This window comes from Castanea sativa, chromosome 8, assembly GCF_040712315.1.
Source record: "Castanea sativa cultivar Marrone di Chiusa Pesio chromosome 8, ASM4071231v1".
Taxonomy (NCBI): domain Eukaryota; kingdom Viridiplantae; phylum Streptophyta; class Magnoliopsida; order Fagales; family Fagaceae; genus Castanea; species Castanea sativa.
Window position 1 is genome coordinate 37,960,759 of NC_134020.1, and position 20,192 is coordinate 37,980,950.

General features: G+C 34.7%; 1 protein-coding gene across 1 annotated transcript; it reads left to right on the forward strand.

The window, feature by feature from the left end:
• The first annotated feature begins 5,386 nt into the window (after positions 1–5,386).
• LOC142607828 (J domain-containing protein spf31) lies at positions 5,387–15,837 on the forward strand. The gene is made up of 9 exons (XM_075779466.1): positions 5,387–5,612; positions 8,502–8,592; positions 8,674–8,734; positions 12,854–12,931; positions 13,162–13,235; positions 13,900–14,013; positions 14,109–14,216; positions 15,404–15,442; positions 15,543–15,837. Exons 1-9 carry the CDS (start codon positions 5,515–5,517, stop codon positions 15,627–15,629), a joined length of 750 nt encoding a protein of 249 aa, XP_075635581.1. The 5' UTR covers positions 5,387–5,514; the 3' UTR covers positions 15,630–15,837.
• The last annotated feature ends 4,355 nt before the right edge of the window (positions 15,838–20,192 follow it).

The window sequence follows — 20,192 nt, forward strand, 5'->3', positions numbered from 1 at the left end:
GATGTATCTCAAAGGTGATAGTCCCCATCAAGCAGTTATGATTGTGTGTGAGTTAAATTGATTCTCTCATATCTCAAATCGTCATAACATGTAGACACTTATGCAATCTTCCGATGTTTTTCCACACAAAACAGCAATATTCTTTGCTACTTTTGATACATGTGCAGGTACAATGTGATTTGGCCATCACAAGGAATACATGTGTTAATGTATGCTACTAAACTGTTTTGACTTGTTTTTGAAATATAAAATTGGTTAGACCTATTTTTTGTGTGTGTGTGTGTGTGCGTTTTGGTTCTAAATGCTTGTCATTTTTCTTTTTGAGAAATGTTTTTAAGAGCTTAAAATATTGTTTGGATCTTTGGTTGAGTAGCATATTTGATTGTATTCATATCTGTGTTTTTCTCTTCTTTGAAAAACTGCTTTTGAGCAATCTCGACACCTCTCAACAGTTAGGCTATCTATCGAGCTCTTGATCGTTCTTTCTCGACAACTGTTATCGCAATCTCGATCCATTGAAGTTTATGAGAATTTGTCTCGATAGCTTCTCACGAGATTCTCAATCCATCGAGACAGTTTCTGTCTTCTTGATAGCTGCTTGATAGCTTCTCAATCCATCGAGGTCACTTTGCTGTGGACACCTCTCGATAGCTCCTTGACAACTCCATCCATTGAGAATTAAATCTCGACACCTCTCGACACCTTTCGATCCATCGAGATTCGTGCTTTTCTATATATAGTCTCAATGCAATTTTTTTTCTCTCTTCTCTATCTCTCTCGACTGTTTTTGACTTTTCATCTCCCCAAAAACCCTTCACTCACTCTAAACCTCTTCCCCACTTAATCTTCAACCTTAAGAGTGATTTCTTCCTCTGGTATGATCTTCCCTCTTACATTTATCATGCATTTCATCTTTTTTTACCTAACTTTTGGGGTTTTTGAAAAATTTGGGGTTTTTCAAAATTGATGAGGTTTTTGCAAAAATTTTGGGCTGGGTTTTGTTTAAATGATACCATATGTTCATGCATTGCATCACATTTTTATTTTAACAATGATTCATGCAATTTAGATGTGTGTTTACCATGATTGAAATCATATGTGCTGGAAGGATTGGATTGGGTTGAGCCCATGATGTTTTTGTTGTTGCATGTCACATGTTCATACATTTTTCATGTATACATACTATTCTTTTCTATCTTTTTTATATTAATTTTGTAGGTACTCTTCTTCTTGTCTCCCCCTCTCTCTTTCTTTTGGTTAGTCTATGTCATGGCACCTAAGCGTAAGTCTACTCAGTCTTGGAACCCTCTTCGTTCCGAGGCTTCATCTTTTATTGATTCTACCCCCTCTCATGTTAGGTTTTGTGATGATAAAGCCCGTAAGGTCTTTTTGGAGAACTTTTCTCAATGTAGCATTCACTCAGAATGCCAAGTCGTTCTTTCGGATTTTTCCAATACTTACCTTCCCACTGTCATCTATAGTAGGGGTTAGGAGTCCCTTTGTGACATCCCGGTCACTTGTCCCTCTGTGATCATACAGGAGTTTTACTCTAATATGCACGGATTTGATTACACCGTAACTCTTTCTCTACTCTTGTTAGAGGTGCGCATATTGTAGTCACTCCAGATCTTATATCCGAGGTGCTACACATTCTAAGGGTAGCGCATCCTGACTACCTCGGCTGTCGTCATCTTAAGACTGTGTCTAAAGACGAGCTCATGTCTCTATTTTGTGAGATACCTTTATCATAAGGTGGTTGTCAAAACACCTTACCTTTGCAAAAGGTCCGGGGTTCTTGAATATGGTGATGACATTTGTTGTACATCCCTTGTCTCACTATAATTCAATTACTGAGCCTCGTGCTCTATTTTTGTTGTCCCTCCTTAAGAGGCTTATCATAGACTTTACCATAGATGTTTATAAGGATACGGCGACCCACGATAAGCTTATCTTTCCTTCTGCTATCAGGCGGATCCTTCGCCACTTCTCTGTTTCCTATCCAGAGTTGGATCACTTCTTCATCATGTGTGCCATTGATACAGCAACCGTTACACAGAGCGAGGCCAAGCTTCGACCGAAGTGGCCACGAACCGAGATGGCGACTCCTCCGGCTTCTTCAGCTCCATCCACATTCACTCCTTCTTTTTTTGCGGGTGGTGTAACCCTCGAGGTAGTCATGGCACAACTTCAGCACATGGATGCTCACCTTGACACTCTCAGTGATGAGTTGTGTCAGGTGAACACCAGTGTCAGTCGTATTGCACGACGACAGGCTCGCCTTGGTGGTTTCGTCAAGTCTCCCTCTCCTTTTCTAGAGGCTTCTAAGGACGAGGACGATGATGGTGACTCTGATGGTGGTGATGCTGATGAGGATGAGGCTACTAGCTCTTCCAGTGACGATGAGATGACTATTTCTCAGTGACTTACCATTTGTTATTTGTGACAAAAAGGGGAAGTAGTTTTATGTATGAGAGTAGTCATGTACTTAGGGGGAGAGTTAGTATAGGAGATATTTTTATTAAGGGGAGTGTTTTTGTTTATAAGGGATGTATTGAGGACTTTTTGTATCTTTTCTTTTCTTTATTTTTAGATACATTGTTCTTATATTGTGATAGCAAACCTTGTATACATTATTGATATATATATATATATATATATATATATATATATATATATATATATATATATATATATATTGAGGTTGTCATTACATTCTTTCACCTATCTCTTCATGTGTTGTTTCTTTTCTCTCTTTATGCACATGCTTCTTATTTCTTGTATGCAATCTTTTAATTTCTGTTTCACACTAAGATACCATGATGAGTTTTGTTTAAAGTGTTTCAGAAATACAGGTTGTCAAAATCTTTCATGTCATGAACTCTCTTCTTTCAAAGTTTTTCAAAAGTTTATATTATGATAGATTTTATTGTATTCAACAAGTGAGTATGAGTTGAGTGTTTTATGACTTCTCTCATATATTCATTTGTTTGTTATGGTTTTGTCCCGGATTGCCAATGGGGGAGATTGTTAGGACATATGTGAATCATGTTAAGAACATATGTGAATCATGTTAAGAACATATGTGAATCATGTTAAGAACATATGTCATTTAGAATTGGCTAATCATATAACAAAACGCACTTTACTTGTATTTCGGTAAATTTAAGATGGGTTTAATACTTCAAGAAACAAGAGTTTAAATCCAAGTATTGAAGTCATGCAAATCTGTCCAAGAAACAAGTGAAGAATTGCTATATTTTAAAACTCGACAGCTAGCTCAACAGATAGCATCTATCGAGGTTTAAAAGACTTGTTTAGCCTGATGCTCGACAGTTGTTCGATAGATAACCTATCTATCGAGATTTACGAAAATCAGTTTTTCAGATCTAATTTCACGCATATCCATGTGTATGTGTTTATGCTTTCTTTTCTCACAACCCTAAACATATATAAGGATTATTTTAAGGATCTTCTCATGTGCCGCAAATAAATGAAACTTGATGCAAAGGTTTTGTTTAAGCAAATTGTGACCGGAGTCAGAATTTGCCCTAGTTCATCTTTCTCTTGAAAAAGCTACTGCGTTTGTACGCTGTAGGGTTTTATAACCTAGGAGCTTCGTGATCTTCATCGCGTTGATGAACTGAAGAACTTTACAGCCAACATTCTTCTCAAGTTGGTGTGTTAGTCACGTACTTGGATTCGTGCAAAGGAGTAAGCCGCGTACGGGGATCTGCACATTGATTGGTTAGTCACGTACTAGAAGTCGTGCATTGAAAATGAGAGATTATCACTACAAAAAGTTCAATTGTGTATTGAGGTAAGGGTTCAACTGTAGGTTGGTATAAGGTACTAAGATTCCTTTACTTGTAACAACTTGTTGTGATACTTGGGAGTAGTGATCTTAAAATCACCCGGTAGGGTTTTTGCCATGGAAATTTTCCCCATTCGTAAACAAATCATCGTGTTAACTTTATTTTCTACTGCATTTAACTTAGTTGATGATTTATTTGTATTGTCACGCATATTGCATGTTAATTAACTTAATTAATTCACTTGATTAATTAATTGGTTAATTTATCACAAGGGATCAATACATTCTTGGTCTATCAATATTTATATTTATATTATCATATTTATTCATTTTAATAAAATAATATTAAAATGCTGCAACACTTTTTTGTACTTTAGAGCTAATGAAAGCACGAACAAGTAAATAGAACAACCATACAAAAAAAATATTTATCATTATTTGACCAACTACATACCTACATCCACATGTAATTAACACCGACCAAAATACACTATCAACGATATGGATTACATCTATTCTCAATCAAACCTCACAAACACAATATCAAAGCCCTAATACACCCAATATCTCTCTCACACTCACAAAATAAATAAACTTTCAACGCACAACCATGGGTATCTTTTAATCCCAAAAATTTACCAAACTACTCTTTGAAAAAAAATCCACTATTGTTTTTCTAAGAATCTTCTTCTCTCCTTTTGTGAGAGAAACCTTAGACAAAAACCACCAAATTTTGAAATTTAATTTTAAACAATATATATAAATTTTGAGTTTTAAGATAATTTATCCTAATAACAACTCTAAAGTCACAAAAAATTTGAAAATTGCTAAGAAGGGAAATTGTTAATGGTAAATAATAAATGAAAAATGATGCAAATTTGACTGCATAAATCTTACAAACTTAGTGATAATATATGCGATTGGTGGATTTCAGCCACTTAACAAAGGGTTAAGCTTGTGTCCAGTACATCAATTTTTTAGTAATTGGACACATGTCTGCATTCTAACTTGTTGAGTGAACTAATGCATTAGACATAAATTGTGTCCCCCAATAAATGAATGTTTGAATTATTTTTTTAGTAATTAGTATAGCACATCAGTTTGGAACTCTATATAATAAAATTTATAGTATCTATTGTATCTTAGAAAATTGTAGTGTTTGTTGTATATGGTATTATAATAAAGGGATAAGTTTGTGTCCAATGCATCAATTTTTTAGTAATTGGACACATGTCTGCATTCTAACTTAACGAGTGAACTAATGTATTAGACATAAACTGTGTCCCCTAATAAATGAATGTTGAATTGTTTTTTCAGTAATTAGTGTAGCACATCATTTTGGAACTCTACATAATAAAATTTATAATATCCATACCTTAGAAAATTGTAGTGTTTGTTGTATATGGTATTATTATTATTATTATCCAATAAGTCCACTTCAAAAAACAAAATATAATCCAAAAAGTTTAAAATGTAATAAGGTTTGGAGAGAAATGAGAAACCATGAGGCCCAGTGCGAGGCCCAATCCACTCAAACGGTGGACTCAAACTTGGAGGCTCAATAATAAACAAATTAACCAGATTTGTGTATGTTACTGTTAAAAATCAGAGAGAGAGAGAGAGAGAGAGAGAGAGACAGAGACAGAGACAGAGAAGTGTAAAACTAAAAGCAAGCAAAGGCGAGAGAGAGAGAGAGAGAGAGGATGGGAGAGGCAAGCAGTAACAGCACCGATGACGATTTGCTTCTCAAGAACTTCTTCGCCGAAGTCAGCGAAGTCGAGAGAGATAACGAAGTTAACAGGTTCTCTCTCTCTCTCTCTCTCTCTCTGCGATTCTCTACATTTTTTTTTCCATTAATTCTTATTTTCTTTTCTTTTTTATTAATTTAATTTTTTTATATTTTCTGATATATCGGCTTAGGTATTGGATTTGATTGACACAAATTTAGCGTTTCATTTTAGTTTTGTGCATTCAGCTAGATTTTCAATTTATTCCATTGGCTTTTACATAACTGAACCCCTAATTTGAACGATTCTTTTTGTTCATTTGCTTCGTAATTGTATTCTGAAGAGATTTGATTTATTCTAAATACTTTTATAAATTGAGACGTGTTTATATTTCGCAGAAACTCCAAAATTAAATGATTTAACCATAGATTCTTCAAAATTAAGGGGCTACATGTGTATAGGTTTTAATTCGCAGAAGCTCTCAATTAAGTGTTTATTTTTGTAGAAGTAAACACTTTTGCCAAAGCTGAATTGGCACCTCTTCATGCACAAAGTGCTTGGGGTCTAGGGGTGAAAGGTATCGAGCTGCGGGATTAGCATATTGTAATTATCTCTATAAAAAAAAAAGTGTTTATTTTTGTAAAAGTAATTTAAGACGCTTTATAGGTTTGTGGGTTATTCTAGATTGGGACTTGATCAAAATGAATTCTGAGTTGTGACATGGTTCGCTTTTTTTGGATTTTGGCACCAGAATCAGCAGGCTTATGTATAACTCATTGGTATTGCATCAATTGTTATGTGTAAATTACTTTTTTTAGTATAATGTCCTAAATAGACATTTGTATTTGTATAAAAATTAATTCCAAGGGAGTTTCCTAGAGTACACAAGAGAGGAGCTCCAATACGAAGACAAATGACAAAATAGGGGGGGGGGGGGGGAGGGTCATACCTATTGCACAAAGCTCTCCAAATTTTGTGTGTATTGGAGAGGTGATTGGTAAGCAACCTTACCCCAAATTTTTTTTTTCCTGGAGAGACTGATTCCAGACGACAGATGACAAAAATAATGTGTATATAATGAGAAAAACATAGAAGTATCAAGTATAGGGTCAATGAGTAAGTGAAGGTAAAAATATTAGAAGTGGAAAAATAAAGTCCTTCAATCGAGAGTGTTAAAAGGTAGCTTGATAACCCCAATTGGCAAGCACCTTGGAACTTCCAGAGGGATTCATGAAACCTCAAATAAGATTTTTTTTTTAGAGTAAATAATTCATTATAGAGCGCAAAGGGGCACAACCTATGAAGCTATGTACACGTGATACACCAACAACTATTGTCCAAAATTACAAAGATCTATGATGTCTAATAATTTAGAAAGGAAATCTGTCTTGAGGATGATAACCACTCATAGAAGGATCTAAGAAATGTGGAATTCACTTCTAAATCTGAGCTTTCGCGACCTTCAAAACACTGAGCATTCCTTTCCTTCCATGTGCGCCACATAAGGCAATGAAGTATCGCATTCCAGATGGCTATGCTACAGTGTCTATGAAAGAGCCCTTGCCAACTAGCTACTAAACTAGTCACACCACTAGGCATTACCCACTGAATTTTGAAAAGGATGAAAGCCAACAACCAAGGTGTGCTAGCAAACTCACAATGAATGAGCTTGATTTAGTTGGCATTTTCTTGGAGCAATTATATGTTAATCTTACCTCAGGGATAGGGGAGTATGGAATATGGACTGAGTTAGAGGATTGGTGATTTTACAAGGTGCTTAGTGGTTGGATTTCCAGGGAAGAAGACTTGGATCATAAAGGTACCAAGAAAATTATTATTGTTTGTATGGATGAATGCTTTGAGTTTTGGCAAAATAATGAAAATTTTAAAAGTCAGAGAAAAAAGGGAAAAATAATTGTGAATAGATGTTGAATGTGTTAGAATTGCAGTGAGACGGGAGATAATCTATTTTTTACATTGCATTATGGCTTGTGAATTGTGGTTATTAGTCTTCACTTTATTTGGAGTGCATTGGGTGATGCAACAGCTGCAAGATGTGATGGATTTGTTTACATTTTGGAAAGGGGGATTGGTCATAATGAGAGAGGTTAGATTTAAAGGGTAGAGGGATCATTCCATTTTTCATTGTTATGACATTGTGGAGGAAGAGGTATAATTTTCCTATACAAAACTAAATGGGAATTCATAGAAAAGCTGTTTTTAGTTTTTACATGTTCTCTATATGAGGGCTACATGCTTTTGGAGGTCTGTATGTTGATTCCTTCTTGGATTTCATTGTTCTTTAAATTTTCAATTGTAACTAGAAGAAAGGATTTGTATTTATCCTTTTTGTTTGAATATTTGTTGCCTATATTTAAAAATAAAAATAAAAAATTTCACAACATTTGCTTGTTTGGGAAATATTAGAAGTCATGTAGGAAACACTACAATTAACTTGTTCCGGGGGTTAACTAGGTTTAAATTGGCCTCCAAAGCTTGTTTGTTGCACTTTTAGAAGGTCCTTGGAGGTTGCTGCCACAGTATTTTGCTGAAATCTTCATGTTTGGTTTCTTGGTAATATTATTATTATTATTTTCTTGTGAGAGTTTGAAACTCTTCCACTCTTAAAGGTTGGGGCTGAGGTGAGTGCCTATATTAGCTCATAGGCTAACTAGCCAGTAAGGCAGTGTCAAACACTTGATTAGAGACTTCTCCCTCAATTCTTTTCTTTTCTTTTGAAACTTCTTTTATTAAAATTTCTATGTTTCTTTCCCGAATTTGTTTTTCCTGTGTTTTATTTTTCTTCTTGCTCAAAGGATCTCTCATCAGTAGTAATGCTTATATTGGTTGTTTTTATATGAACTTATATGCTTCATTGTTAATTACTTTTCTGTCAGTATATCATATCATAATATCTGCTTAATAATCTCTCATCCTCTTTGGAAAATTTCATGAATTCTTAGGATCCTCACCTGCTTCAAGTTAAATCCATTTGAGCATCTAAACCTACCATTTGGTGCGTCTCCAGAAGACATTAAAAGGCAGTATCGTAAGGTAACTCCTTCTGGTGAATGAACCATCATGTTCAAGGTTGCTTATCTTATTAAAAGTGCTTATATAATTTCACATTTGTAGTTGTCTTTGCTGGTCCACCCTGATAAATGCAAGCATCCACAAGCAAAAGAGGCATTTGGAGGTATGGAGGTCTATGTTTTATATGGTTGAATTTGTTAATTACTTGTCTTTATAAAAGTGATTGTTTTGCATGTGAGGAATCTTGTGCATAACATTTGTGCATGTTCATTTATTTAAACTTGAGAGATAACTTGTTAGCATGTTAAATACATTGATAACAGACTTCAAATCTGTTGATTATTTGCTGTTTCTGCTGTTGTGGTAAAGACACAAACTAATAGGAAAAAAGGGGTTTTGACTTTTGACTTGATGGTTTTGTTGAAGGATTGTTACACATCTATGGTTTGCCAAACTACGTGCCATTTTTTACCAACTGTGACTACTAGTTGAGAGTCATAAGGCATATGTTAAGATTTTCTGAAGCAATGTCTTTTATGATAAGTATTTCCTGAAGCCATGTCAAACGTGCAAGCTGATCTTGATAAATTCAAACTTATGCTATGTTTGGAAGTTTTGAGAGAGAGGAGAGTAGAAGGAAGGAGAGTAGTGAAGAAGAGAGCAGAGGGGAATCGTTATCCTCTACCTTGTTTGGATGTTTTTAAAATTAAGGGGGAAGGGAATAATTAGTCTTTTCATTTGTAATTTTGTGAATATAGTAAAGGCAAATTTGGTAATTCATTTGGTTAAGCATTTTTATGCTCCACTCTCCCTCCAAATCTCTCCAATTTGGGGGAATTAAAAATGAGGGGTTAGAAGTAGTTCAAACCCCTCCAAAGCCCTCCAAATCTCTCCCCCTCCTTCCTTGAAAAACATCCAAACAAGGTAATTTAATTACTCTCCCTCTCTCTACTCTACTCCCCCTCCTTTTCCCAACATCCAAACATAGCATTATGGAGTTTGTTTTGAACATTATATATAGTTGGCCTTAGGTGTACACTATAGAGTGTGACACCTGGTGGCCCTTGAATTTCCAAACCTGTTTTTGAGTCAGTTGAGATTTTGAGATTTTTGGATGGGATTCACGGTTTAGAAGCTAGGGTCATGTTTGGTAATTGTTTTCATTTTCTACTTCCATTTTCTTGTTTTTAAGGGAAAAAGGAAACCAAAAAACAAAATTTTTCTGTTTTCAAAATGAAAACGCGTTTGGTTAGTTGAAAGGAAAAAAAACATTTTCCAAAAACAAAATTCAGGAAATTTGTTTAGTAGTTGTTTTTGAAAAAGTTGAATTTTGTTTTGTTTGGTTAATTTTAAAAAAAATTCTATTTATTCTAATTCAAAAACACATTTGCTTCAAAGTATTTAAAATCAACACACCTAGAGGAATTATAAAATCAAATGCTTTGTATATAACATTCAAGCCTGAAACTTTAATCATATTAGACTGAAACTATATTAATGAAAGTTTCTTACTATTGAAGAAAAATAGGCATTTAAATGTTATAAAAGACAATCAATAACTAAAGTTTATAACGTGGCATCAATGATGCCTATTATTTGCTAACATCAATCCTGCGATCTGATCCCTATAAGTTGCCATAGCTTCAGCAACTTGATCAGTTAAGTCAACAGTGTGCGATGGCTTACTAGAATTATTCCTACCTTCACCTTCAACAATAAGGTTATCGATAATGAATTGAGTAAACAAGCGATCATTTCTTGTTGCCATCCGAATGAAGTTATAGATTGTGCAACAGCCTCTCATCACAACCTTTATAAACACAACCATCAAATACAATTAAGGAACAGCCTCCCATGGATAATATTGACAAAGCATTGGCGGCCAGAAACAATATCAAATAAACCAACCACTGTGTAAGACATAACAATTTTGGGATCTAAAGTATCAAAGTAAAAAATCATGATGGACATCATTTTTCATTCTATATATATGGATAGGAATTTCTTTTCTTTTCTTTATTTTTTACCTTAAAAAGGTAGAAACCTTTATATCTTGTCAATACAAATTACAAAGAAGTATTACATCAAACACATTTTGTGCTGCTCTATTATAACCCGTGTACAACCTTAACAATATAATTCAAATAGATTCATGAGGTAGAGACACGTTAAGATATTAATTTCTATCCTGCATGTACAATTTTATGGCATGAGGTTACATATGGCGCCGATGGACAGATTCATGTGAGACACAAAAAATATCCATTTAATAATAACCATTAACCTCACATTAACAATTGACACTCAACAATAAGACCAAACACAAATCAGCTCTTGTAAATTTGTAATAATCCATAATCAAGGAAAAAAGGAAAAGAGCCCAAAAAAACAAAAACATGAAAGCAAAAATAAGCGAAATGTATGTACCCAGTACCTCTGAGTGATTGGGTCCCTAAAATTATGAAGCTCTTCAAAAACTGTGAAACACCCGCACAGACCTGCTAAATACATTCAGAAAAACCATCCAAATAAATTCAGAAGAACAAACTGTGATTTCTTCCTCTTTATGGTTAGCTCCCCCTTAAATGTTCTATTTCTCTCCTACATACTTGCCACATCATTGGTTGGTGTGCTATGCTTTGCCAGTTAATTGGATATGAAGATTTAAGGGAGAAATAAGTTATGGAGTAATATGTGAGATGTGAATGTGCTAAATTGGTGATGTTTGGTGTGATGAAAACATGCATTTGTGTTTTACAGCTGCAAGAATATTGGATATTTTGGGAAGATATCGGTGTGATGACATCCCTTTTTAGAGGATGTGTGCAACCCATTAAAATGTATAACTGGCAAAGGATAAGGTTACCCTTGTTCATTGAGGATGCAGTGTGGCATTTCCTGTACAAATATCAGTAAAGAGTTCTTGGAACATCTTAATAGCTTTAGAATGGCTCCAGCTAGCGATTTGAAGATGGGCCCTTGATGGTGTTTTTTTTCTATTTTGAAATTTTATTTCCCCTTGCTGGTTCAAATCCATTGATTACTTTCCTTGGTGTGGAAATTGAAGGCTTGTATGATGAGGAATGTGATAGTAGCAGTGAAGTGTGTAGTTAGTCCAACAGCGTTATTGTCATTCTGTTTCCTGACCATGACCATTTTTTATTGGAAAGGTTTGAACCAATAACCTATGGAACTCCTCATTTTATCACAGGAACGAAGGCCCATGGTTTACTATGACCATTGTTAAAATTGTGACTAGTTGCGATATACTTGAAATGGTTTTGTCATGAGTGTAGGTGACTTCTGTGGGTGAGTGGGTGAGTGGACATCTAAATCTTATCCCCTTTGGTACTATTTATTTTAATAATCTTACTAGATATTAAATTTGGCTGGAGGATCTTCCCTCCTGCACCTAGGGCCTAGGCAGGTCATAAATTTTTTTGGAGTTTGGAGTACAGCATAGCATAGTCCCAAGAAAAGTTGCCTTCTTTTTGGACATCTACTTTGGCAAAGAGATGTTAGCTGTAGGTAATCTTATTAAAAGGAATATGATCTTGGTGAATCGGTGCTGTGTATGAGTCTAATGGGAACTCAGTAAACCATTTACTGATCCATTGCTCTGCTGCTAGAGAAATATGTTTTCTCATCTCCTCGTTATTCGGGTTAGTTGGTGTGGTGTTGTTTTGTTGGAAAAGATTGCATGGGAGGTACAACAATATCTTGATTTGAACTCTACTCCCTCTTTGCCTTATGTGGAATATTTGGAGGGTGAGGAATAATCTGACTTTTAATGCATTGAGATCTCTGTGCTTGATTTTGAATGTTTGTTTCTTAAATCTTTCTATGAATGAATGACTGATCAAAAAATTATTCTATGAATGGATAAGTTGAGTTATACTTTGCAAGTTTCAGTAGAAATTTTCCTCAAACTCATTATACTTAAGTTTATTAAGTTGTTTCCTTTTTAATTATATTCTTCTTTCTTATCAAAAACTGTGTGCGCATGTTTGACATCACATGGAATTTACTTACTTAAAAAAAAAAAAAGAACATTACATGGAGTATTCTATGTTTCTATGTTTTTTCACCTATCAAAAAAATATTCTATGTTTTGACGGTGTGATGTACGGTTGCATTCTCAAGTTGTGTGGGCAATACGGTGAAGGAATATGAATGCTAATTTGATAATTACATTGGAGGTGCATAGAACGTTGCCTGCATCTGTTGATTCAAATGCATAATTGAACTACTTACTAACATTGAGTTGTTGACTTGTGAGCAGCATTGGCAAAAGCCCAACAACTCTTACTTGATCAACAGGAAAGAGATTATGTTCTTAGCCAGGTGAATGCAGCAAAAGGTTGGTACTTGAAATTTTTTAAAGTTTACTTTGTGGCTGGATCTTACCTCTCTTAGCTCTCTATTTGCATGTTTATAAGTTATAACAGGGCCAATCTATTCGTGCCATATGAGCTAGGATTGTCCATGCAGTGTCCTGTATGCATAATTATTTTGTTTACATATTGCAGAGATTGAGGATTGATATTAATATAAAATAGAGCTTATTCTTTAATTTAACATGAACTGCAGATGAGCTTAGAATGAAGAGGAAAAAGCATTTGAGGAAAGATACAGCTTCTAAAATAAAGTCATTGGTTGAAGAGGTATGTAGTGTTCTCCTTATATTATGTCCTTTACACACACACTCACACACGCATTTAGTTTTAAAATTTACTTTTTGATGTCTATATTTGGACCCTATAAAATTGTGTGATATCAATCGAATGGATGCTAATCCGTGTAAGGTGAAACAAAAGTTTTGGTTGGCATGTATCTCCTAAGGAGATTGATCATGACTTTCCTAAAACACCACATCTATAACTGCTATAATGTGAGTTTTTTTATCGAGTATCTAAATGGGAGTTTTGTGGGTCAGGTTGTCAGATAATTATGTGACAATCTGTACTCTATCTGCATATCTGATTGGAGGGATTTGTGCAGTGAGCATATTCAGAATGACTTACCAATATTAGTCATACATTGTATGCTCATTTTTTTTTTTAATTCCTTTATATCTGCTAGAATAGTATTTATTGTTGTTTACTCTTCATGTCTTTCCCTTTAACCCCTTATATCTATTTCTTTTTAGTATTGGTTGTTGTGGGGTTCTGTTATATATTTATTTATACATGTGTGAGGTTTTTTTTTTGGGAGGGGGAGGAGGGGTTTCTGAACTTCTGACATTTAGGCAGTTATATTTTCTTAATTGTCCCTTCCAACTGAAGGCTTCTGAACAACCTATTAATTTTACCTCTTTGGTATGTAAAGGGAAAATATGATCAAATGTATGAACAGTCAGAGGAGTTCCAGCATGAGCTGAAATTGAAGGTTCGAGAAATATTAACAGAACAGGAATGGCGGAGGAGAAAAATGCAAATGAGGGTATGCTGGAATTTCTGTATTTTCCTTGTTTCCATGGGCTATTCTCGTTTTACACTTCATATTCTAAGGATCTTTGTGCCTTTGTTGTCATGTAGATATCAGAAGAGCAAGGTAGGTTAAAGAAGGATGAAGAAGAAGCAAAAGAAATGTGGAAGAGAAAGCGGGAGCATGAGGAGCAGTGGGAAGGAACAAGAGAACAGAGGGTTTGTTTCCATCTTTCACAAATAAAATCCATCTTTCATAAATAAATAATAATAATAATTATAAAGTTATATTACTAATATAAAAAATGCTTGCTGAAGCTATGTTTGAACGGTTGGATTTGCTATGATATGCATAAACCCAACCTATATATATTATGCTTAAATTTTCTTTAATTGCATCCATGTTACGTAGTTTCATTTTTAGCCAGTTTCTTTGTGACTGTTCATTTTCATTTCCTCGACCTGTGCATTGCTTTACTCAGTCCCTTGCCTCAGCTTTGCCCTTTGTGCCTAGGCTCCAATAGTTTTAAGTGTTTCAGTGCATTTTCAGCCTTCCATAACACTGCTTCTGATTCAAGATTCACTCTTTACCTGCTGCAAGGTTTGATTGCCCTCATGATTAAGGTTTTGAAAAGCATTTTGGATTATAGGATCTGAAGAAGAATAAAGTGGATGCCATCTCATATTGTCAAGGGATGTGTAGACTTTTATCTGAGACAAGAAAATTTCCTTGTATAAAAATTAAGAACTAAAGCAAAAGGAATCAAATTGGCATATACACTAAGATTGTCACATCTATCACAAGCTTACTTACCCCAAAAGAAAATTAATTTAAATAAATAAATAAATAAATCTTAAAGCTATCAAATCGGCATATACATTAAGATTGTCACAACTATCACAAGCTTACTTACGCCAAAGGGAAATTAATTTAAATAAATAAATAAATCTTAAAGGTCATTCTTAAATCCTTTGTGAGAAGGAAGAATCAGATAGATACACATGGAATTCCATGTGAATCTGTTCATCTACCTGTTTCATTCCACATGGCGTATTGTAATCCCTGAGTCCATTGGTCATTACCGTTGCGACTGTTTCCCCTAATTCGTTGCAGTCATAGTGATGCTATTAATAAGATATGGACTATTATTTAGGCTCTCCATAGTATCTCTTATGGTCAGAGTTTGAACTTTATGTTAATGGTGCTATACAATTTCTTAGTTTTGTATTCTTGGATCTCTAATATTTTCCAATATCATTTTCTTCATATTAAAAGTTTTAATCTCCTTTGGTAGGAGAACTTAAATTGGTTCTTTTAAAATGCCATTTTATAATTTAACTTTCTTTTTGGCAATTATCTCTGCTATTGGGACTTGTATTCATTTCCTGTTTATTTCAATGATCAGGTTTCAAGCTGGAGAGATTTTATGAAGAGTGGAAAGAAGGTGAGATGATATATATTTATTGTATATATATATTCACACAAAGATACATATATAGCAAATGAGAATGGCTGAAGACATCCTCTTTTATGTACATTTACAGGCTAAGAAGGGTGAAATTCGACCTCCAAAGCTCAAGACCGAAGACCCCAATAAATCTTACGTTCAAAGGCCTGTAAAGCGGGGTTAAATGGCAAGAAGGCTCTGCATGCAGGCTGACATTTGTATCAAACTGTCAGTTCACTGTGAACGGGTTTATTATTGTGTTAATAGCAGACGCGATTGGAACAATGTCACTGTACCTCATTAAGTAATCCAAAATCATTGTAAGTGGTTTTAGTTTTTAATTAGATAAGGATTGTTCTAATAATAGAATTTGTGATTCTTTGGCTAGTGAATTTTAGGAAGTTACTACTAAAATTTTGAAGGATTGGCTTATCGAGCCTTAGGATGAATAGTTAAGATAACGGGTTGACCCGCCTCAAAGATTTTGTTTGTTGCCTGCCTTGGGTGAACAAGTTTTGATTACAGAGTTCCAAGGCAAACTTAAAATGAGAGGTGAAAAAGAGAACCCAACTCCATTTCAATCAAATAGGATATCTTGAAGTAGTCGCAAGGGTTATATAACAAATTAATCTCTGAAGGTACTTTGTATGGGACAGTTCCTTCTCGATATAATCTATGTAGCAATTATAAGCTGAAAGTTGCATCTCAAAAATGTACTTTTGAAATTATTTTTAAAACTACAGCAATTATAAAAATGTAAGTGAGACTCATGATTTGATAGCTGAAATGAGGTGATGGAACATGAATGGAGAGTTTGCGGTTGTGAGGTTTCATTCTTTAGACCAAAATGAGGAGAATGAAATTAGTAAATTGTGACTTTGTTGAAAGAGAGAAATGATTTCCTCCCACTTGAAATCATAGATCAGCTCACATCTGACAAAAATAAAAATCCTCAGTTGAACTCTGGATTTCAATCTCTTGCCAAACAGCCTTACCATATTAAGCTACAACGTTGAGTTTAACATATTATTTTAGTTCTTCTAGATTTTGATTTTTTACGACTCTGATGTGTATATTAGTATCACTGATAAGGTTTGAGCCTCATCAATAATGCTTCCCATTTTGGTTCCCATTTTAGTGTTTAACCAATGGAAAAGGAAGAATATTGAGATTGAGAGAGATGCTGAAGACAACAAGGGTAAGGTTTGCTGACAATATTATTAACCAGATTTTGTTTAAAAACTTGTTTTAATAAAAAAATTGTTTTATTCAAGGTGACTAACCTCTTGTACATGAGAGAGAGAGAGAGAGAGAGAGAGAGAGCATTGAGGGTTATAGTTCTTCATTTATTATTCACTTCCCCTGCTCAAGTACTTTGCGAATAATTTGAAATGCAACATGATAATGAAATCAAATGAATAACGTCTATCACTCCTTAATGAGATAAACACTTATTGCTAAACCAAAGATTAAGATAACCAAATGACATAAAGCTCTGCCACACTTATCCAGCGTATTTAGCAACTACACGAATCCAAATCTTCTGTCCCACTTTTCCTACTCCACTCTATACTCCACTAATAAAAACTTGCCATGTGTTCACCTAATTAATTAAATACTACTATTAATTAATAACGGTAGCATTAATAAGTCAATAATGATAGTATTTAATTAATTAAGTGAACACGTGGCAAATTTTTATTGGTGGAGTATAAAGTGGAGCAGGAAAAGTGGGACAGAAGATTTGGACTCCAACTACACACGTCTCCAGTGTCCCTATTCTTTGTGCAATTTATAGCTTGATCCACGTGTCCAAACAAGTTTCTCAAGTCATAACTTTTCCCTAAATGAATCTTGTGGTCAAGTTTCTAGTAAGGAAATTGACTTTGCAATTCTTCAGTTCACACTAAGGCTGCATTTGGTTGGAAGTGAAATAGGAAGGGTAAAAAAGAAAGTAGAGAAAATAAGGGGCTGTTTGGATTTACAAGTTTTCATCACCCATCACTCTGTTTTCAGCACCCATAACTCAAAACTGGTGGGTCCCACGGAGATGAAGTCTGTTTGACTGTGTTTTGCAAGTTTTGTTTTCATCACTCAATTCTTTAATTTTTGAATGATGAGTTAGCAAAACTGATAACAACTTTTGGATGTTTTTGAGCTATGAAAACTTAGTTACGATGACATTTTGAAAAATACACACATTTGAGGAATCCACGGTCAGAGAGAAGTCACGTCCTTACTTTTATTTTTATTTTTTTTCTCCTCCTTACTTTTTCTCCCCTTTCTTCTTTACAGACTCACTCCAACAGCTTTTTTCTTCTTTTTCTTTCTTTCTTTCTTCTTCACAGACTCACTCCAACGGCCATTTTTCTTCTTCTTCTTCATTCTTTTTCTTGCTTTTCTTCTTCACAGAAACACATGGGTAACTTTATCAAAAAGAAAAAAAGAAACACGTGGGTGATGGGTACCGATTTCTCAAATCCAAAAAATCAAACTCATAAACACATGATACTGATCATACACACTAACACACAAACACAAACCCACAAACATGCTCATCCACACAATAAATCTAAAAATTTCTTCTTGAAACACAAACAAAACCCAAAAGTAAGAAATGAAAGAGAGGAAATGGGGGGAGAAGAGGGGTGGAATTGGTCTTGCATGTCTTTGATCTAGCTTCTATTCGGAGATTTGAGCTATAATCTTCTTTTCCTCATCACAGCCCCATTTTCAGAGTAAACCCCTCAGCCAAGCCATGTCCAGCGACGTATCTGATCTGATCCAACCCGCAACGGCCCCATCTCAAACTGGAGGAGGACGGCAACACAGAACTCACAAACCACCTATAGAGACCCAATTGTATGAACAGAGCCACATGTACCACCTATTGAGACAATAACATCTACAACAAAAAAAAAAACAAAAAAACAAAAACTGAATCAAGAAAAAGACATACCAAGGTTGGAACAATGGTGATTGGAACTCAAAGTTGGGGACTGACGAACTAGGTTTTGGTAAAGTTGGATTTTGGCTTTTGGGGTAAATGGGATGAGGAGGGGGCAAGTGAGGTTCTGATAGCACAGGGAGGAATGGTACCCAGGTCAGAATGTGGGTCCTACTTTTTGGAGTTGAAAACATGTTTGGGTTTAGGTGCCAAACGAGTTTAGGTGATATTTGGGGATTTTTGAGTGATAGGAAATGAATTATAGGGTGATGAGTGATGGGTAATGAGTGATCAATTTTTTGCAGCCAAAGAGGGCCTAAGTTTTGGGGTTTGTTTGGTAAAGAGATAAAAGTGGAAGGATTTTTGGTGGGCCCATGCATTTTCTTCCCTAACACCAAAAATAAGTCTTTCCAAAATGGAGCGAAAACACAGTGGAAACCTTGGCTATTGGCTCAACCAATTGCTTTTACAAAATTAACTCCCTTCTTTAACATTAGTTACGTTATATGTCTTCATCAATCTTTTTCTTTTTCTTTTTAAGTAGCATGGTTGGTTTTCTTTTTCTTTGATTTTATTTTATTTTTAATTGGGCATGATTTTTGTTTTAATAAACTCGGTAGGATTTTTTTTGGATTGACTTTTTTTTTTTTTAATTGAGCACAATTTTTTTAATAAGGGCATATGAGTCAATTTATACAAATTTCATTTTCCATCCTCTCATTTTTTTTTTTCAACCAAATAAATGACTTTTTCATCTCTTCACTTTTCCATCCTCCCAACCAAACACATATAAGGGGAAACTAAATCTCTTTTATCCTCCCATTTTTTTTATCACTTCCTCATTTTCTATCCTCCTTTTCCACCCCTCCAACCAAACGGACCCTAAGTTTACAAAGATCCCATTACTACATCTTTTTCACTAATTCCAAGTCCAACCCGTTGTAAATAAAAATATTAATAAACCTAATTGAATAGTAAGACCTAAAATAAAAACTACAATTGACCAATAAGAAATACAATTGACTTGCAAAGTAGAATGACATTAAATTTAAATAAATACACTGTTGTTTTGGAAATTGCTCACCAGTGATAATGCAAGTGGCATATCATATTTATGTATTGGCATGCCTTGTGTTTTTTTTTTCTTTTTTCTTTTTTCTTTTGAGCTCATATAGAAATCCTAATCTAATGAACCTAATATACTACCCCGGACCACTTGAACTTGGGTCCTCAAACCCCACAAGCCTTTAAGGCTTAGGGAAGTACCATTCCGCCCAATGTGGGCAGTGGTAGCATGCCTAGTTTGTTGTTGATAGTTATATAGGTAAAAACTTTTGAGTTCCTTTTCCCATATAAGGTCCTGGAGTTGTGGAAACAAAGAGCCTAAACAAAGTGTCAAGTGGGTTAATAAAAAAAAATGCTTGTGGCTTTACCATACTAATGTTGTTCAGCACAGCATTATTCACCTGTTCTATTCAGCAATTTTCAAATGGGCTCCTCACGAAAGTTACAAGTTTGTATAAAGTGACTAATTGGAAGACATTTCATATTATATTTTCCTTTTCTAGTATAGTCTCAAGGATCAGGGATCTCATAGAAACTTTTTTCATTAAATTTGAAATGCGCCGAGGGTCATGCTACATTTAATAAATAAAAATGATGTCCGAGATAATGATAAAATACTCGGGAGCTACAAGGAATACTAATTACTAGATACAGTTCCTTGGTTGTTTTATATAATCACACCTGCAAAGAAAAAATTCACAAAAATACAAACCCGCACACTAATAAGAGAAGAGG

What these genes read in the sequence shown, in the direction of transcription:
- LOC142607828 (XM_075779466.1), top strand. Translation starts at nt 5,515, where the DNA reads ATGGGAGAGGCAAGCAGTAACAGCACCGATGACGATTTGCTTCTCAAG. An exon ending in TAAAGTCATTGGTTGAAGAG is followed by an intron (nt 13,236 to 13,899) that starts GTATGTAGTGTT and finishes TGGTATGTAAAG; the next exon opens with GGAAAATATGATCAAATGTA. An exon ending in AAGGAACAAGAGAACAGAGG is followed by an intron (nt 14,217 to 15,403) that starts GTTTGTTTCCAT and finishes TTCAATGATCAG; the next exon opens with GTTTCAAGCTGGAGAGATTT.